This window comes from Balaenoptera musculus, chromosome 21, assembly GCF_009873245.2.
Source record: "Balaenoptera musculus isolate JJ_BM4_2016_0621 chromosome 21, mBalMus1.pri.v3, whole genome shotgun sequence".
Lineage (NCBI taxonomy): Eukaryota > Metazoa > Chordata > Mammalia > Artiodactyla > Balaenopteridae > Balaenoptera > Balaenoptera musculus.
Genome location: NC_045805.1, coordinates 31,304,966 through 31,324,911, shown reverse-complemented (window position 1 = coordinate 31,324,911; position 19,946 = coordinate 31,304,966). Strand labels below are relative to the sequence as shown.

Sequence of the window (19,946 nt, the reverse complement as noted above, 5' to 3'; positions counted from 1 at the left end):
CTCCCTCTTGCACTCTGAGAAGTGAAACTATGTGGTCACTTGACTTCTCATCCGTGTGTTTATTCCATAGAAAGATACAGAATAAAATACTGGTCTTCCAAATATAGCTCAGATAAGGTCGAGACTGCTAATGAATGGGGGGTCTGAGCTGAGGGCCCCACAGATTCTGATTTTCTGTGAGACAGAGCTCAGGGGTGAGGCCGTCCTGAGTCAAGACGCAGGAGTAGAAAGAAGCCTCATGTGTAATAACTCAAGAAGCAGAAAGGAGGAAAATGACAGAGTGAGGCCCCTGAGAGGCACAAGAAGGATCAGCCAGTGGAAAGATCCAGAAAGACCTAACCAGGTCCATCTGGGAGGTGACCAGGAAGATTCTCCTTTGAGAAGGACCTCATGGCAAATGTAGTTTAGGAGCACTCCCTGGGGAGCCCTGTCACACAGTCCGGCAGGCTGAGGGCTGCCCTTCCTGGATTCCCCATCTCTGAGGCTCACTGCATCTCAATGGGCCTTCAGTGAAAGCTAATGCATTGTGACACCGAATGTCATCCCCAGGCCCTTGTTCAGGCAGTGAATGCCGTCTTGCTGCCCAGCCCAGACTCCCTGCTCCAAGCCCTGCAGCGACTGAGGATCTCCATTCAGGACATCACCAGAGCCTTGGGACAAATGCATGGTAAGGGGTTCCTGAAGGCTGAGGGATCGCTTGCAGGGGAGAAAGGGCCTGGAGGTTGGCAATGTCCATGAGATGGCACTGCTGTGCTAGCTTTGTTTTAGGTAACTGCCGCTCATACTATTAGAAAATGATCTCTAAGTTGGCAGGGATATTCTCCTGGTTTAGTCTTTCTTTCTATTTTCTTGTGATTAGGCTAATTTCCTCTCTTCCGCTGTCATGTATTTCTTTGTGTGTTGAGGTCTTGCACGAAGCTTGGGAGGAGGGGAGGGGCACACAACATGGCCTGTACCTGCTTTACCCAGCAGTGACCCTGGTACCGGAGGACATGACTGACCTTGGCTTCTTCAGTTCTCCTCTGTGGCCGGTGCAGGATGGGTCACCACAACTGTGGCCACTTAAGGGGCCCACCCTTCCTGCAACTGGTTACATATTATTTTGGCAACTGCCTTCCTCTCCAATGTCTGGGCAGCTCTTCAACTTCCCCTAGCAGAAGAATCTCAAAAATTTAAGGGGGAAAATAGGTGTGATCGGTTTAACAAGGGAAAAGCAGCTAAGTATCAGTTTCCCTAAGTCCTTCTTCACTGGAAAACAAAACAGATTCTGGAAAAAGAGAGTGCTTATAGGAAACAGGACAGGAGGGAGGGAGCCGGAGACGGGATGGTGCTCAGCTTTATGACTTTTCATTAAAAGGATAGATTTCTTTGTCATCCCAGACTCTCTGGGAAGTCCATCTGAAGTCACAGGGTTATGTATTCTTTCCATTTCAATGCCTCTGTTTCACATGTTTGACTCACATCTCCCCATTTCCCTGATTTTTAATTTTAAAGTCCTCCCGATCACACTAATAGGTCTCCTGCCAAACAAGCTCTCCCAGCTTAGTGAGATGGATTTTAGTTTTGCAAGATACCCTGCGTTTATTACTCAGGATGTCAAGACCACTAGAGGGACATTGCAAGGTCTTCAGATCGTACGAATAAGCAGAAGTGAGTGGTTTGGAAGGTCACAGGAGGCCCTCCACCCTGTCACGGGGCATGTCCCAGTAAAGTGGCACAGCCCTGTCTGGCTCTCACACGCTTCCCTAGCACTCATTTTCAAAGTCACTTATTCAGCGCAGGCCAACCCTAATGCTTTCTTGATCATCCTCTGCAGGAGGTCTGATGGCCTGGGCAGGTGATGGGGTGATTTCCCTTGTGTCCCCCAAAGGCAAATTTTCCCACACAGACATCATGTATTTTAAAGGTTTCACTACTAGTCACTGCAGTGAAATAGATGAACGTATCAGCCTGCGGTTTTCAAAGATGGCCACAACACCATCCATCCTCAGGGCTCCTTTACAACGTGGCCTGGATATTCCTCTCGTCAAAGCCTGTGTCCTGGCTTGTGACGTAGGCGGGCTTGTGACACGCTCACGATCAGTAGAACTCAGCGGAAGTGACACTGCGTGACCTCCCAGACAAGGCTAGAAAAAGTGATGCAGCTGCCACCCTGTATACTGGGCCACCGTGTAAAAAGTCCATCTACTCTGTGGCCACCATGGCTGTGAATGAGGGTGTCAAACCACACAGGGAGGCCAACTGTAGGTGCTCCATTTAGCACCTAGCACAGGGGCGAATAAGCCCTCAGGTGAGTCTTAAGTTCCCACTTTCCAGGCATCCTTACTCTTCCATCTCCTCAGCTGAGGACCCAACCACTGTGAAGCAGAGACAGGCCATCTCCACTGTGTCTCGCCCCAATTCCTGCCCTGAGTCCATGAGCGTAATACGATGGTTATTCTGTGCCACTGAGTTTGGAGTGGTTTTTTATGCAGCCACAGTAACCAGAAAGGTGAAATTATAAAAATGATAACAAACAATAAAAACTGCAAGGTGTAAGGAATCGCACGGATTTTTTAGTGATTGATTGTGGTGTATGGTTGTTGAATTTCTTCTGCCTGATAAATAGAGCCCAGCTGCACTGCTTTCCTCCCCCAGATGGAGCTTACCCAACGATTCCTCTTTCTGAGCCAAACTTTAGCACGAATTGTGTACTCCCTTCCTCTATAAACCCTCCTTTCCAGGAATTTTCAAAGTCACGCCTAAAGATGTGGTAATTCTAATATTTGAAACTGGTTTCTGTTTCCTTCTTGGTTTTTAACCTTTTCTTTCTTTTTCAGTCCTCACGGTGGTTGTCATTTTTTTTTCTATGCTTGATTTTGTGTTCACCTTGTAATGTTCGTTGCCTTTGAAACATCATTTGTAGGCAGGTTTTGGGGACTAGGAGAGAGAAAGATTTGTATTTGGTTCTTCCTGGTTCTTTGGAACTCTAAAATTCTGCATCATCTTAAATCATGTTGAACAAGTAAGGACCCGACAACTGAACCTGGGCTAAAAATGTGCCAAAGAAAAGGTCACAACTTTTCAGGGACAGATTATTTTTTTAATCCTCTTTGGCTTGGTGCCAAAGTTAGTTCTAATTCTGTCTCCTGTGGCAAACGGGGGTACAGTGGGGCCCTGATTCACTCGGAGGTTGTGAGTATAGGCATTTGGGGCTCCGCGGATAATATGAGGAGGTTCTGGTGCAAAATTCCTCACCAAAGCTGGGACCAGGGCTCCCATCATACAGAGAAGCCACTAAACCAGAGCCCTGGCGAACCTGGATGGGCAAGTGATTTCAGGGAAAACTCTCTCTGCTGGTCTTGTTTTCTACCTCCCTGGGTTTCTGCTTTCCCTTGCAATTTTTGCTTGGTGGTTCCTTGCTGTCTTTTGAGCTCTTTGATTGCCTTTAGGATGTTTTCACATTTATCCAGCTTTTTGTTGTTGTTGTCAAGGGAAGGATGGGTCCAAGTAAAACAACATTCCATTACAACAAAGGGAAGTCTCTTTCCGGAGTACTTTTGGCATCTCTTCCTTTCCCTGTGTTTCCACCATCACTTCCTCTGCACCTGGCTATCTTCATCTCCTGCCAGCACTCCTGCAGTGGCCTTCTCAATCCTTTCTCTCATCTGTCCTTTACCTAGTCGAATCCATGCTCTGCACAGAAGCCTGAATCAACTTTTAGGAGTGCAGATCGGTTGCAACACTTTGACTCTTAAAACCCTCCAGTTGTCCTCTTGGCACAGTCCAATATGGTAACCTTTAGCCACACGCGGCCACTGAACACTTGCTATATGGCCGGTGTGACTGAGGAACTAAATTTTTAATTGTATTTAAATTTAACTAATTGAAATTGAAGTCAAAAAACTGAATCAGTGTCAAATACTTTTCTGTTAGACACAGCTTCATTGTTAGAAAGATTACCTTTCACTTAACTGTTGAAAATTCAGCAACCGAATTAAAATGCACTCTAAGTATAAAATAAATTTTAAATCTATAAGAATATACCCAGGATTTCAAATAATTATTTTTAAAAACCACATTAATAATTTTTATATTGATTACATACTGAAATGATAATATTTTGGATATTTGGAGTTAACTAAAATAGAGTATTGATATTAATTTTTCCATTTTTTTTTTTTTTACCTTTTGAAATATGGCTACTAGAAAATTTAAAACTACACGTGTCTATCACATTAGGTTTCAACTGAAAGCACTAGTTTATCCATTATTCTAAGGATAAGGCCAAAATCCTTAACCTATTCTGCAAGACCCAAGATGAACTGACCCCAGGCTATTTTAATTTTAATTTATTTCACATCATCTTTCCCTTCACTTATTCTTTCTGACACTAGCTTTTAGTTCCTGAAAAGAACTTTTTCCAATTCAAGGCTTGTGTACGCACTATTCCTTCTGCTTCAGACATTCTTCCTAACTCACCCTCCGCCTACTTAACTCCTGTTTACACTCAGATTTAAGCCCTGGTCTCATCCAGGCATATATAGCTGCTTAAACCCTATCAGCAATGCTGCGAAACCCAGGAATGGGGCAAGGGATGGAGCAGTGACTGCAACAGGAGAAATAAACAAGACTCCCCAAGGAGAAGGTCTGAGGATTGGCTGAGCCGAGGCAGGAGGTGGGGTCAAGGGTATATACATATGTATGATTTCAAAGCTGGTTGAAAAAAGTCATGAGGCCTCTGGCAAAGATCTGTTATTTGGAAGACTGAATCAAGTTCTGCTTGGTTGGCAGATTGATTTTCAACGTAAATAGGGAACACGGGGAAAGGAAACAATACTTGCTTTGAAACATGTCACATTTCAGGTGATGGTGAGACATTCAGTGGAAATATGTGGCTTTAAAAGTGGGAATTACCCAAGAAAGACACAGTTTGGTGGTCAGGTCCATCAGATGTATAGTTCAATTATGCACCTACAGTGCTTTGTTTTAGGTGTCAGTAATGGAGCATTGACTGCCTTACCTTCCTGAGTGGGATGACCATAATGAACATTAATAATGTCATGTGAAAATACTGCAGTGATTCTGGGTCTGTGGTTTTAGTACTGACCCAAAGCAAGGATTTGCTGAGTTTTGTTTTGTTTAAAGGCCACTTCTCAGTATAAAACCTAAATCCCTACCCCTGAAAAGTTGAAAAAGCATGTTTCCTTAGGTTTTCCAAGCAAAACAAAAATAATGCTTATGATAAAATGTTCATGAGATGAGAGTGAACTAATCAAAAGCAGACATTGTATTTTTCTTGAGAGTCACTTAGATTTAAAAGAACAAGATACTTGACCAAAATGTTTTGTGTTTTTCTGAACAATAGCAACAGCAACTGTGGAAGACATCTAGACCCATCCACTAAGTGCACCTGGGCTTGGCCATCGGGGCAGAAACTGCCGTCCATGGGGCCATTTTTCCACTCCTCTAGGAAGGCACAGGGAAGGAAAGGGGGGAGGCTTAACTCAGGTGTCTGCTTGGATCTTCTATGCTCCCTGTAGGATAATGACACTGGCTTTCAGGAACTGCCCTTCTTAGCCCAAGTGTACACACATCAGATCCAGAAGCAAGAGTTTTTATGTGGCTCTTGTCCTTCACCAGCCCCGCGTTAATAGATGTTCTCTACCTGGTTTAGGGAGAGAAATACCTTCCGTCAGCCCTGGTAGGGAGGGATTCTGAGGCTTTTTCACACTTTCTATGGATACACCTGCTCCAGTCTTCTTGCTCCCTCTAGTGGCAGAATTCCTAGTCCTCATCGTCGTGCATGCCTTCTTTTGAGCCTGCAAAGCCAGGCCAGGAGCTGACATTCTTCCTTTGCTTCCCCTAGGGCAGTGCTAAACTCTCAAGTGTGTTTGCTTTCTCCTAATCCCACAGAGTCCCACTGTACCTGCTTGCTACCTATCTGCAAAGGCTCAGTCTTGCCACCCTCAAGAGTGTGCCAAGAGGGTCTCTCATGGCCCTGTGCTGTGCTGCCCTGGGGAAAGGGTGATGTGGGTAAAGTGAAATATTCTTCTTACCCTCTTCAGTGCATCCAATCTTAGATTTTTTTTTTTTTTTTTTTTTTTTTTTTTTTGCTCCAACGGTGTTCTGGAACCTTTCACTGGACTCCTGGACTTCCACAAAGGCTGTCTTATCCACGGGTGACTGTCTAAATCAATGTTCTTTGGGGGGAAGACAGTAGAAAACTCTTATTCTGCCATGCTGATGATGTCACTCTTGCATTTCCCTGATTTCTAATGAGTTAACTCTCTGTGTGTCTGGGATGGGGGTGGAAGGGCCCGTGCTCCTGCGTGCTCATCACGCGTGTCCCTGATTTGTGAAATGCATGGCTTTCCTTAATTTTGGAAATGTCTTTCATCTTTTACTCATTGCCTTTAATGAGTTTTTGGGTACACTCTGGAGGGTGATCTTTGTTAGTTATGGATTGCAAACGTTGTGGTTTGTCTCATTCTGCCTTTTGAAAGCAGAAGTTCTTAATCTGAATATAGTCAAAGTATTTCTCGTTTCTTTTGTAACAGTTTATTTTTAGGAAATCTGGCATAAGATATAATTTCATAATCAGAGGTCATAGATATATTTTTCTACATTTTTTTCTGTAGTTGATGTTGTCTGTCTTTCACCTTTCACCCCTTAATACACATATGATTATTATCTCTATACAGTATGACATAGGAAATAAATTCGATTTCCCTTCTGTGAATAATCAGTAGTCTACAATATTAACACTGTCTTACATCAGATTTTCTTAAATGATTGGATCTCTTTCCAGGCCCCCTATTCCGTTTCATCATCTGTTTGTCTTTCCCCACACCAAAACCATCGGTCTTAAATGAACCATAGCTTCATAGTATTTCTCATTTTCACGTAGAGAAAATCCCCCTCACCTTCCTCTTCTCCAGGGGCGCGCGTCCTGTCTTTGACCCTTTGCTTTGAATATAAACTTAGAATCAGCTTGTTAAATCGCAACAAAAAATTCTGTTAAGAATTTCGCTCAAATTGCATTAAATCTGTATATTAATTTGGAGAAAAATGACCTGATTTTGATGTTCTATCTGGTCCTTCTGTCCTCTGATCAGGGCAGATGGACAGGTGGAGACTAACGTAAAGACGTTAACGTGCTCTCCGAATCACGTCTTCATGTTGCTGGGTGTTCTTCTCTTCCCACATGGCCTGAAATTTATCCAGATAGAAAACTCTTGTTTAAAGAAATAAGAAGACTTGTCAACAGAAAAAAAAGAAACCAAGAAAATGGAATGATACCACTGAAGTGCAGAAAGAAAATAACTTCCAATTTGGCATTACACACCTAGCCAAAATATCTTTCAAATTTGAAATTAAAACAAAGATATTTTCAGGCAAATAAAAACTCTGAAAACTTATTGCCAAAAGACCCACACTAAAATAAATGTTCAATTGAGTTCTTTGGGCAAAAGTACAAAGATTCCAGATGTAAGCACAGAAATACAGGACAGAATGAAGAACAAGGGACGGTCAGTAACTATGTGGTTAAATTCAAATGATTATTGACTTTATACAACAATAATAATGTAGGTTTAAAATGTATGTAGAAATAAAATAAATGATAACAATAGCACAAAAGGCAAAGGGGTTAAATAGAATAAAGTATTCTACAGACCTTGTATTGATTGGGAAGTGGTAAAAGTACTAATTTTAGTGGATCTATTGAATCAAAGATACCTGTTGTAATCTCAAGAATAACCACTAAAAGAATAGCATTAAGAGGGGGAAACTAATGATAATAAGGGGGGAAATAAAATAATTTAAAACATTTTATTCATGAAAGCCAAAAAAGAAGAAAAAAGGGAACAGAGAGTATGAGACAAAGAGAAAATAAATAAAAGTGTATATATAACCAAAATATATCAGTAATTACATTAAATACTTGAATATACAATAAAAACAAAATAAACAAAACAGAACAAAAAACTCTTCTTTAGATACATTTATTTTCCTAGATATTGATACTGAGTTTTCTTGTCCGTGAACAAACACACATTTTCTTAAATTACTTTGGCTTATTTCAAGATAAGAGATTTAGATATATTTTGCTTTATTCATAGTTACTTTATATTTTTGTTTCTAGCCAATAATTCCAAAAACATTGTTTTGTTTTTTCATTTACAATACTTATAACTTTTTTCTTTTAATTTTTATTCTTATTCTTCAGGTGAGGGGATGCCTAACACAGTGTTGAATGGACCTACTGATACTTGGTTTTGTCCGACATTTTATAAGACTTTTTTAATATTTCAACATTAAGTATAACATGTACTGGAGGCTTTCTGTGGATTCCTTTTATCAGTTTAAGGATGTTCCCTCCTATTCCTAATTAGCTAAAATGTTTTGTTTGTCTTAATCATGAATGGATTTTTTATATCTATTGAAAATTTTACATCAAAATTATCTCACATTTGGGAATTTCCTGGCGGTCCAGTGGTTAGGACTCTGCGCTTTCACTGCCGAGGGCCTGGATTCAGTTCCTGGTCAGGGAACTAAGATTCTGTAAGCCATGTGGTACAGCCAAAAAAAAAAAAAAAAATTATCTCACATTTACTGAAATAATCATTTGGCTTTTCCTCCTTAAATACGATAAGTTGGGTAAAACATTAAATTATCTCCAGTCATTACTGCTTCAGCAAAAATTTGTACACAGTACTTAGCATATTTGTGGGAACAGAGCACCAAATGGGAAAGACCCAGAAATAGGGCCCAGAGAAAAGTCTAGCGCATGGGATGCTGTCGCAAAGGAGTAGGGAGGATGTGACGGCCCTCAGAGGCCCTGGGAAGCCCTGAGGCTGATGGGAGATGTGAGTTACCTGAGCCCAGGGGGCTTCAGAGAAGACAGAGGTGGAGGACCAGAGACCAGGTGTGACGGTGGAAAAGGTAAATTGATGGCATAGAGATGCCATTATTTAGGTCTCATCAAAAAGATGTTTCTTTTTTTCTCCGAAACAAAGAGACAGAGACAGGAATCTGGATGAGAGAAACATGTCCGCTCCCAGAGGGGCCCCATTGTAAGAAGAAGAGAGAATAACGTTCAAAAGTGGATGAAAAGAAATTCGGTGCAAATGTGAGGACGTGGTTCTTTACACACACAAGTTAATAAGCTAGTGGGATCAGTTATCCCCACGCATTGGCTTAGATTCAAAATGAGCTGCACAGGGACTTCCCTGTGGTCCAACGGTTAAGCCTAGGTGGTTCCAATGCAGAGGCCACAGGTTGGATCCCTGGTTGGGGAACTAAGATCCCACATGTGGCGCCGTCAAAAGAAAAACCCCCCAAAACAAAAACAACAACACACACACACACACACACACACAACGAGCTGCACGGACTAATGAATGCAGGTGAGTGAGCCTGTGTCCGACCAAGTGTAGCAGAGCCTGAGCAGAGGATCCCCCACTCTCTGCCCTTTATTGACTACACAGAAATGCACCCAGGGCTTCAGTGGTCCTGTCTTCTGAAAGCCTTGAAGAGAGCAGATTCTTTCTCTCTGCTTTTCTCCTTTCTGCTTCCCACATTCTTTCATTCTCTCTGTCTGTTTAAAATATTAATTTTTTGAAGATGGCCTTGACCTCTCTTTTTGGTGATTGTTGTTAAGTGCAGAAGAGGGAAGTAACCACAAATAGAAAAAGGCAGCATTTGGAACCGTTTAACCCTCCCGTCACCGCCAGTGAGGGGGGCGACCAAAGGGAACATTCCTCCCCCTCCTGCTGCTGTGTTCCCTCCAGGTTTCTGTGCAGATCAGATAGAGGGGGTGTCCCGGGAGGGCAGCAGAGCCCGTGCATATGGAACCAATTGTTTAGTTTGCCTGTAGTAAAGTTCACATTTTGATTGCTCCTCCAGATTATGTAGATCCAGACATATTTTACTCAGTCATCCGGATCTTCTTCTCTGGGTAAGTATAGTTCAACTCTTTTCCTGCATGAGGCATCTGTAGCCTTTCCCAGATTTATGAGGGGAGAAACAGACAGAAACTTCCCAGAGGAAGAAACACACCAAGTAACCCTTGCTAACAAAGGAATCACCTGGATCCATTCTTGCATAAAAGAAGTGGGGTATCATTTGCATGACAAATGACACTGAAGGATGAATATTTAAGTTTAGAGTAATTGTCCTGAGGCCATCACTTTAGATTCAATGTATTCACCTTTCTTAGAAAACCACTGGATGACAGAGGGGAAAAAAGCCCGGTGTGCCACCCACAAAGCTCGATTATGTATATCCTTTCTCCTGCCTGTTATCCAGGCAGGTGGAGGCATAGGCAGTAGCTTAAAAGCTTCCTTCTAACATTCCTGGAATAGCTACCCCAAAGACATTTTTTCATGTTCCTGGTATTCTTCTTTGGTCACCTGGCCTGCAATTTCTCCAGATAGAGAACTCTACTCTTAGATACATGTCTTATTTTAAATACATTTGTCATAATGTGACATGTTTTAATGAGATTGCTTTCCTATTCACATTAACTGAGAGAAACTAAGTTTTTGTTTTTGTTTTAATGGTGAAGAGTGAAAGGTGGAGGTGATGGATGGAAGAGGTGAAAATGTGAAATAGACATCATCTAGAGCACCATCTTGATAACTAGGAGGTGCCTGAAACGCTGTTGGTAGAAAGAATATGAAGCTGTGTCTGGATGTAGCAAGAGTCATGCCGAATTCCAACATCAATAGATGTATTGATTCATCAGTAGATTTAGTGGTATATTCCATGGGTGCACGAAGGGAGTGACCATGTGTATTAAGTATTTTCTCTAGATTGGGTAGGTCTGTAGTGTGAGACAGTCTCAGGGGAGGCCAGCCTGGGTGGGGACTCCTCATTGTAGGGGTAGTGAGTGGAAGCAAAGTTTCTAGAGAATAACTTGAGAGTAACAGGTACCTGGTTAATGGGGAAAAGAGAAGGAAAGGGAAAGAGCAAAGGAATGGAATTGAGAGCGTATCTCAGAATTTAGACCTTCCTATGTACCCTTCACTCCTGAAACCCCAACAAAGGGATTATTCATCCTGTAGAACTCTTCTTGCTCTCCGTATCTTTTGCATGTAGTCAGGGTCAATACAAAGATCTGATTGTAAAATAGAGATTCTAGCAACAAATATTAAGCAAAACATGCAGACAGGCTTTGGTAGGATTAGAGGGGAGAACAAAAAGGCCATTTTTCCAAAACGTTTTAAATAGACTGCGTTTTAGGAAGACCTAATTCTGGAAAATCTCCTTGTGCTTCAGTTTGCTCTCTGAGTTAGGGTTAGTTTCCACTGTTCCATAACAAATTACCACAACGTAGCAAGGCTCATTTATTATCTCACAATCCTGTAGGTCACAAGTCCGGGTGAGCTCGGCTTGGTTCTCTGTTTAGTGTCTCAAAAGGCTGAAGTCGGGATCTGCTGGGCTTGAGCTCTTATCTGGAGAATCTAGGGAAGAATTCACTTCCAAACTCATTCAGGTCTTTGGTAGAATCAGCTCTTTGTGGGTTGGGAACTGAGGTCTCTCATTCTTTCCTGGCAGAATCTGCTGTCAGCTTCTAGAAGCCTCCAGTATCCTTTCCAATTCAGCAATGATATTTCCAATCCTTCTGGTAATTCAGAACTCTCAGAGTTCTCCTTCTGTCATCAGCCAGAGAAAACTCCCTGCTTTTAAGGTCTTGTGTGATTAGATTAAGCTCCCCTAGATAATCCAGGATAACTGCCTATGTTAAGGTCTCTCGTTAGTGACCTTAATTACACCTGCAAGGTCCCTTTTGCCTTGCCTTATAATATATCATATCGACAGGCATGCTGTCTTATCATATTAATAGTTCTAGGAGTTAGAATGGGAATTTTGGGACGACATTTTTAGAATTCCATCTATCATAGTTAAATGGATACCAAAGGGTGACTTCATTTTCATTAAGATAAGTTCTGGGTCAGTGATGCATTTTATCTGTGATCTACATAAATGCCTCCTTTCTATTTCTGATCCTCAAAATTATTTCCCACATAGCTAAGCTAAGTGGCCAGTAGCCAATCCTAAATGTGTTGGTGGCCAAAAACATCTGGATTGTTGAGAGTTCCCAGTAGGGTTGTTTTAAAAAATCTAAATCTGCTCCTGTGTTCTTGATTTGTCTTATGCTTGACTTATTATTTTTGTTGACTTTTTAAAAAACATTTTTATTTAGGAGCATTACGAAATTCCATCTGTAAATGAAACATAGTCACTTTATTTCTCACTCACGTCAAATTTCTCAGGGAAGTTAGCCCCTATGGATAAAAGTCATCTCTTTTCCTTTCTTTTTTTTTTTCTGTTTAAACTTCCCCTTTTCTGGGGTTTGCTAGGAATATGCTGCAAGAAATGTTAAAAATAAACTTGCCTACAGAGATTTGTAAGGAAAATAATTCCTTTTCTTCACAAACAGCAGTTTGGGCCTGGGAATGCATGGGAGCAATCCTTGGGCTATTCAGAGAAACCCAATTTTTCTTCCTCATATTAATCTCATCATAGGTGGAGAATATGGGTTTTGAAAGTAGATGCCTTCCTTTTATTTTTTTTAACTTTCACGTTCTTTTTTTCTCTATCATCTTCTTTTAAGCTGGCCAGGTCCTTTCAACAAATACACTTGGATTTACATAATCTAGATCTATAATACCTAATTCTAGAATGCTATTTTTTCATTCATTCATTGATCACATATTTAGCTAGGGCTGACCAAAGGCCAGGCACAGTTCTAGGTGCTGGGAATGGAGCAGTAAAAACAGCAACTTCATTTCTGTGGAGCTTACATTTTAATCACGGGAGACAGATAATGAATAAATAAATATAACAAAGGCAATACCATACTCTATGTGTTACAACAATAAGAGATACAGGAAAATGTAAAGTAGGATCATAGAGCATTATGGAGTGTTAGAGGTGGTAGCCATAGTTCTTCTTTATTTATTGTGATCTGCGGATACCACGTTTCTAAAGGATGTTTAAGAAGAAATGTGAAGGAGGTGAGGAGGATGAGGAGCAAGACACCCAGTTACCTGCCCGGCCTGAAAGGAACAAGCATCATAATGACCCTGGGGTGGGAGCAGTCTTGGAGGAAGAGTTGCACCGAGCCCAGCAGTGCTTTCGTGGAGTAAATGTGGGGAGAATGAGAAATACAAGCGATGGGGGGACCAGATCATGTAGAGGCTTGTTGGCTCCTTTTCTGAGTGAGATGAGCAGCATGGGCAAGTTTTGAGAAGAATGACATGAGCTGTATTACGTTTCAAATCGTCACTCTGTCTTCTGAGTGGGGAATAGAATGGACCAAGGGAAGCACCTAAGAAACTCTGACGACAATCCAGGGTGGTGGCCTGGACTAGGGCAGGAGCAGCAGAGGCATTGAGAAACAGTCAGTTCTGGTTGTGGATTGAAGTTATCGGCTCTTGGATTGCACGTAGAATGGAAGAGAACGAGGTCCGTCAGAGAGGACTCTAGGTGTGTGTCCGGATCCATGGAAAGCACGGAGCTGCCATTTTCCTTTCTCTGAAGGTGGAGACAGGGGAGGGGCAAGTCTGGCAAAAGGAAGGGGGGAATCGAGAGGTCAGTTTGGGATGTGTCCCCTCCCATGGAGATGTCTAGTAGGCAGTTGAATACACGTCTCTGGAATATAGGGCAGAGATCCAGGTCCAGGTGCACATTCGTCAATAATCCTAATATAGTTGGCTTTGAAATCCAAGAGACTTAGATGAGATCACTTGGGAAGTGAGAGTAGTGAGAAGCCCAAGGAATGAGTCCTGAGGGTGTCCAGCACTTAGAAGTGGTCATGAAGGGAAGGAACTAGAGAAGGAGACCAGAGTGACTCTATGAGACCATCAACAGGATTACAGAGAAAACTCTGAACCGGTACAGCCATTGTGTTTGGTCCACTAACCACACAACAGTGGTCTGGTCTTCAATATTTCTGCCTCGTAAAATGTTGCTTAGAAATTTTATTGGACCAGTGTCCTGAACTCTGATGAGTCAGTAGACCTTTGTGGAATCCACTTGATTCTTCCAGCAGCTTTAGGAAGTAGGTACAAGTCAGGAGAACTGAGACTCAGAAGGGTTTGTACAAAGTTACAAAATAATGAAAGGAGGGAGCAGAGGTTAAAATTCCCTGTGAATAATATGATAAAATGGCTAATATTTATCAAATGCTTAATATTTTTCAGGCACGGAGCAGGTATTATTTTAATTCGTTCTCACAACCCAGTAAGGTAGATACTAATATTACTCGGATGAGGAAACTGAGGCTCCAGGAAGTTAATTAACTCACCCAAGGCTCAGAGTTACTAAGTATCAAAGCTGAGATTCCATTCCATATCTGCTTAAGATAGAGCGCCCTCTCCGAAGAGCTACAGCAGGTTGTGATCTTAGACTCAGAATCCTCCCTGGTCTCCTCCAAATTGTCCCCTGCCCTGCTGTGCATCTGTCATCTCTTTCCATGGTGATATTGCTCCAACTGCAAAGGCCACTACGATATTCATCCAGTGAAACCACAGAACAGGCAACGCAAAACAGCCCCCAATGAAAACAATAGCATTTCCTACCTCAGGGAAGTATTTGGAAAAGGTCATGGATGCGAGCTGAGCAGTCTGTCTGCGGCTTTTGTGTGTGCGTGATGTGTGTATTTCCCTTCTCTCCAGCAGAATGACTTGTAGAATTACAGGAAAAAGGAGAGACATCAACATAAGCCTGTTACTTAAAACCATTAACAGCAGGGTTCCCGGCAATAAAAGAAAAAGATTCTGTTCTTTAGTAAAAGTAGAAATGTACACGTCGGTGGTCTTGGGAAGTGAAACTAGAAAATGACAAGTTTGGGGGTCAAGTTCTGGTTCCCTCTCTCTCTAAAAACGTGGTCCTAGAGACTTAGTGCCTTGAGTCTTTGTTTCTTTATCTGTAAAATGGATTTAAAAATGCCTGCCTTGATCTACTCCAAAGAGGACAAACGAGAAAATGGATGTGAATGTGATATGTAAACTGTAAAGCATCGTGAGGGCAGATGTGGTGTGTTCTTGGCGCTGCTGACTGCCTCATTGTGGAGTCACCCACATACAGTCTGTGACTGTTCAAGACCCTGTAAAAAGTCAGACAGCGAACTGAGTAAAGTGGCTTGGGGACTCAGGAAGAGGGGGACTCAAGGACAAAAAGATGAAGACATGGAATCAGGGCGACAGAAGAGGAGAGAAAAGAAGAGAAGAGAGGAGAGAGAAGGAAGGAAAAACCATTTAATCTGAGCCTTAATTCCGGTCCTTCCTCCTGTTCTTGACTGTAGATTCTGGTGACCTGCATAGCTGTATTGTGTTCTCTTTGCTGCTACTCTTATTATTAACACCTGCCATCAACAAACTATCTGATAAAGGCATTCCCATGAAGTTAGGTAGTATTTAGAACTGAAGTTTAATGTGACCTATGTTAATGGTTCCTGTTGATTAGCACTGAGGTCATCTTTATAATTGAATTTTTCCAAAAAATATGTCGTAGGACCAATGCCAACGATTTCTCTCTAAATATCTTTTACTTCTCTGGAACAGTCCTTTATATGAGCAAAGAGAAGGGCTGGCCTGTTAGGAAGTTGGGTCAAGATAATGCTTAAGTACACATCCTACAAAGATATGCAGCCTCTTGCCCTAAAGTTGCCATTGAAACTGTGTTCACTTTCTTGCTTAATCTCTGTTTCCATATCAGAAAATATACTCTTAACCCCTAGCACCCACTTCTTCTCTCTGACTTTTACTCTTGCCTAGCTGGAAGGATAACCCAGCAATGCCTGCGGGGTTGTTATATGAAGGCGTCTCCAAAGAGCCCCTGAATTACTCTGGCGCGAGCGCTGCTCAGAGCTCAGTGCTGCATGCCTTTGATGAATTCTTGGGTGTTCGTCACAGCAAGGAGAGTGGTAAGTCGGACGTTTTTCTTTTTCTTGTTTTTTCCTTAACAGGGAGGAAGAACAGTGGTGTTTTTATCAACTGATACGTCCAAGTGTAAATGAAACTATCAGGAAGTCTATACTTCTCCAGATCAACCAGGAGACTGTGCACCTGCCATCTGTGACTGTCAAGCCAATTAGTATCAGAGCTCAGCTGAATATTGGGTTTTATTTCCAAATCTTAAAACATTCCTATATTTCCAGCTGTTCCCTGTAACTTTGTTTGGGTCCTTAGGCAGTAGCTTGCTTCTGTGGAGTGGGGGAGAGATCTGCAGATCCAGGGCTGTGATACTATGTTGCCACGTCTGGATGTAGCTGGGGATGGGTATAGGCTCCTCCCCTGAAGCCCATTCCGTAAAAATGGTGTGGCCTCAAGCCAAGGCTATTTAGACCAGAAGAGGGGTTCTGCCATTTTACAAGCTTGAAATGGCTCTTTTCCTTACCTGCCAGCATCAAGCCTAATGTTCAACAGCTGCAAAAAGGCACTTCCTAGTACAGAGTTTTCAAGTTGGATTAAGAAAAAATAAATAACTAGAATTCGGTGTCATAGGGTCCAGTCTCATCCACAAAAGTCTGTTCTATAGAACTATGATCACTTTTCATGGACTTTTGATTTGATGAGGTTAGTAGTTGACGTACCATGCCTAATATTAATCCCATAATGAGTTTCCTATAAATGATCTCTCGTCTACCTGTATTGCCCATAAAGATCTATTGATTTGATTTTTAAACAATTTGACTTCGAGAGGCTATTACTGAAACAGTTGATCATTCTTTATCTTCCTGTCCTTAGGAACTCTATTACTTTCCTCTTCCTTAGCACTCCCTCCAAAACGAAGCACTCAGGAAACAAAATTCAGCAGAGTATTTAGCTCAGCAGTTTAAGGGTCCATGCCTTACATTTGTAGATATACCTCATGTCACTAGCAAGATATGTTGCCCACATTTGGTAGATGATAAATATTTATACCTTGGCTGGTAGAGCTAGTTCCATCTTAGTTATTTGTGATGGGCTTGCTGCTTTTCCTTCCTCATCTCCGATCTACATTTGGAGGATTTGATGTCTGTACACAAAAGAGCCAGCCAAGTTGATTGGACACTATTAGGATGAACAGTTAGGAGAAGAACAGCAGCATTTGCTGTGTTGATGTCTGGAAAGGCGGACAGGCTCTCTTACCTTTCCACGTGGAGATACAGCATCGTTCTGCCTTGTTTTATGACATTGTTCTGCCTTGTTTCTTTCAGCTGATTTTCTGCACAGAATGAGGGATTACATGCCTCCTTCCCATAGGGCTTTCATAGAAGAAATTCACTCCGCTCCTTCCCTGAGGGACCACATCCTGTCCTCTGGAAACAGCGAGCTTCTGACAGCCCATAACCAGTGCGTGGAGGCCCTGGCAGCCCTGCGCAGCTATCACCTCGCCATGGTGACCAAGTACCTCATTACGGCCGCACCCAAAGCAAAGGGCAGGAGGACGAGCCATCTCCCGGGGCCGCCTCAGGCCTTAGAAGACAGGGGCACAGGTGGAACGGCAGTCGTGAGATTCCTGAAGAGTGTCAGGGATAAGACCTTAGAGGCGATCCTCCACCAAAGTGGCTAAGAGACTGCCCTTCTCCCCAGCAATACCACCCAGGTCTCTCCTTATCCTCCTTTCACTGGACACCAGGTGGGCCTGGGGAATGAGGACCAGGAATAATCTGGAATAGTCTGGAATAATCTGAAAGGGACCTCAGACCTGTTCATGTTCTCGCTCCACAGAACACCATCTTTTCCTATGTTGAGAGAATTTTCATGACCAGGAACTTGTCTTTCCCTCCCTGATCACTGGTTAATAGCAAACAGTTCTGGATAGCCCCTCATTCAGAACCCCACAGAGGAGTGAGTGTACCCCTATTCTGTTTGTCAAGTGATAGAAAACCAACATAATTTCACAAATCAAATAAAATTGCTTGTGGACAGATCACCTTGCTGATTTCTCAAAAAAAAAAATTTTTTTTAAATTCCTGCATTCGTTGGTTCACTTACTGACTTACTCAGCCCATACTGAGTCCTGGCTTAGGGGTTACAGCAGGGATTTAACAGTCCTCTCTCCCCACGTGTGCAGAATTTGGGGACAGAAGTTTGGAGATGCTCCAGTGGAGACGTGAAGGGAAGAGGAAGCTGATGATAAGAATCACCAGTGTGGAAACGAGAAGTTAATGATATGGGAACGGGTGAGGCTTAGCCACAAGGTTCAGAAATTTGTACTTTCTATTTTGGTTTCTTTCTTTCTTTTTAGAAGAATGATTTTTTTCTCCTTACGCTGAAAGTTTGCATTTGTAAAATGAACGAATTGACCCTTTGGAAGTAAATGAGTGAAATGGGAATACATGGGAAATCCACACGTGTCGTGTGCAAATAAATGTCACTTTTTATTGACTTGGTTTATATCTCAAGCTCTCACTCCACCTGGCAGTAGAAAACTAGAGAACGTTAATCTTAGGATGAATTCCATTAATTTAGGGTTGCCCTCACTGTGCACACACATGTCCCTGGGCTGGTTCTAAATTCCGGAGGGCTGATCTATATCACAGCATCAGGGAGAGGCAACTGATCATCGGGCAGGTGGGCAAGTTAGCATCTGCTAAGCAGGCCCCCTCCCTACGTGGGTAGTGGTCTAATGGCGCCCTCAGCGTGCCTCATCCTGTCTAAGCCAGAAAAGATGCTCAGCCCTCAAGGTCCTATCGCGCCACCTGGAGAAGCATTGACTTATTCCCACAGCCCCCAGGAATGTTGGGCGACTACCAGACCGGCTCAGAGCATCTGCCCAGTGGTGTAGGCACAATCTCCACTCTTCAGTGCCATGGCGGGCGGGGCAGGGGTTCCTGGACTCTCCTCAATGCTCAGGACCCTTGGTAAGAAGTCACGAACCAGTATATTTCTTGGGGTGCCAGGAAGGCTCCTACTGTCCCACGTTCTCCCAGGGCGTGGCCTTGTAAAAAAAATGGGGAGGTGGGCATGAAGGGGCCAAGAGCATCTGGTCTGAGTGGACCAAGGGAAACTCTGGGTCCGATGAGGTCCTCTCTGCCTACTGTTTAAGTCAGAGTTTCAGCTCAGAAGACCGAGGTTCTCATCACTCAAAAAGCCTTTTCACTCCGCAGGCTGTCCTTGTGTTTGAAAAGTCGACTGTGAAACTCAAAAAATGAGCATGGATATATTTATTTCTCTTTACTTTGCTTTTCTAACTGCTCTAACTTGGTATCAATAAGCCCAGGCTGTCTTAACTGCCTGGGCTGTGTGTACGCCACAGTCCAAAGAGGTCCAAAACATCACCCCTTCTTGATGTCCTTCTTGGGTAAAAAGAATGTGTGACCTTTAAAATATGTCTGAATTTAGTGTTTGAATTCTGACTTCTCCATTTTTTTTAATTTATTTTTTAAATTGAAGTATAGTCGATTTACAATATTGTGTAAATATTTACAGGTGTACAGCAAAGTGATTCAGTCATACACACATCCATGGATATATCTATGTTCATTCATTTGTTAACAATGTGGTTTTTGACCAATTTTAGAATATCCCTCATCCTCAGCTTCCTGTTTCTTAAACAATCAAGATGATCAGGTCGGTCTTGGGGAGGATATAAGTCACAGAAGGGATAGTTCTTGTTCTGGAGGAAAAAAATTAATAGAAGTTTATTTGTTTATGGGATTGGGCTCAGAGCATCGTGCAGACATCAGTTCAAGAGAGAACATGGCAGTCCTCCAGCTTCTTGGATTCACAGAGTCTGCATGGCAAAAAAATGACCATTTATCATTTGGGAATCCTAGAAAGTAGAAAGTAAGAAAAGTGTGGGCTTAAAGAGCTGAAAAAACCTGGGTTCGTATTCCAGCTTTGTCACATTTCATGACACAAATTATCTAATGTTTCAGAGCCGCGGTTCACTTACTTGTAAAAGAAGGAACCTTGCCATCATGGAAGGGAGCTAATATAGAGAGTAACTAAATGGTGCTTATGATA

The 19,946-nt window shown here is 42.4% G+C and overlaps 1 protein-coding gene across 5 annotated transcripts in view; it reads left to right on the top strand.

Annotated features, from left to right (window-relative positions):
- Window positions 1-18,370, top strand: part of IDO2 (indoleamine 2,3-dioxygenase 2) — a 46,918-nt gene extending 28,548 nt beyond the window's left edge. For all 5 annotated transcript variants that reach the window (XM_036838558.1, XM_036838559.1, XM_036838561.1 and 2 more), the window contains 4 exons: window positions 550-667; window positions 9,889-9,940; window positions 15,768-15,916; window positions 17,192-18,370. In XM_036838558.1, coding sequence (XP_036694453.1) covers window positions 550-667; window positions 9,889-9,940; window positions 15,768-15,916; window positions 17,192-17,547 — 675 coding nt within the window. In that variant the 3' untranslated portion in view covers window positions 17,548-18,370. The remainder of the gene's footprint in view (window positions 1-549; window positions 668-9,888; window positions 9,941-15,767; window positions 15,917-17,191) is intronic.
- The last annotated feature ends 1,576 nt before the right edge of the window (window positions 18,371-19,946 follow it).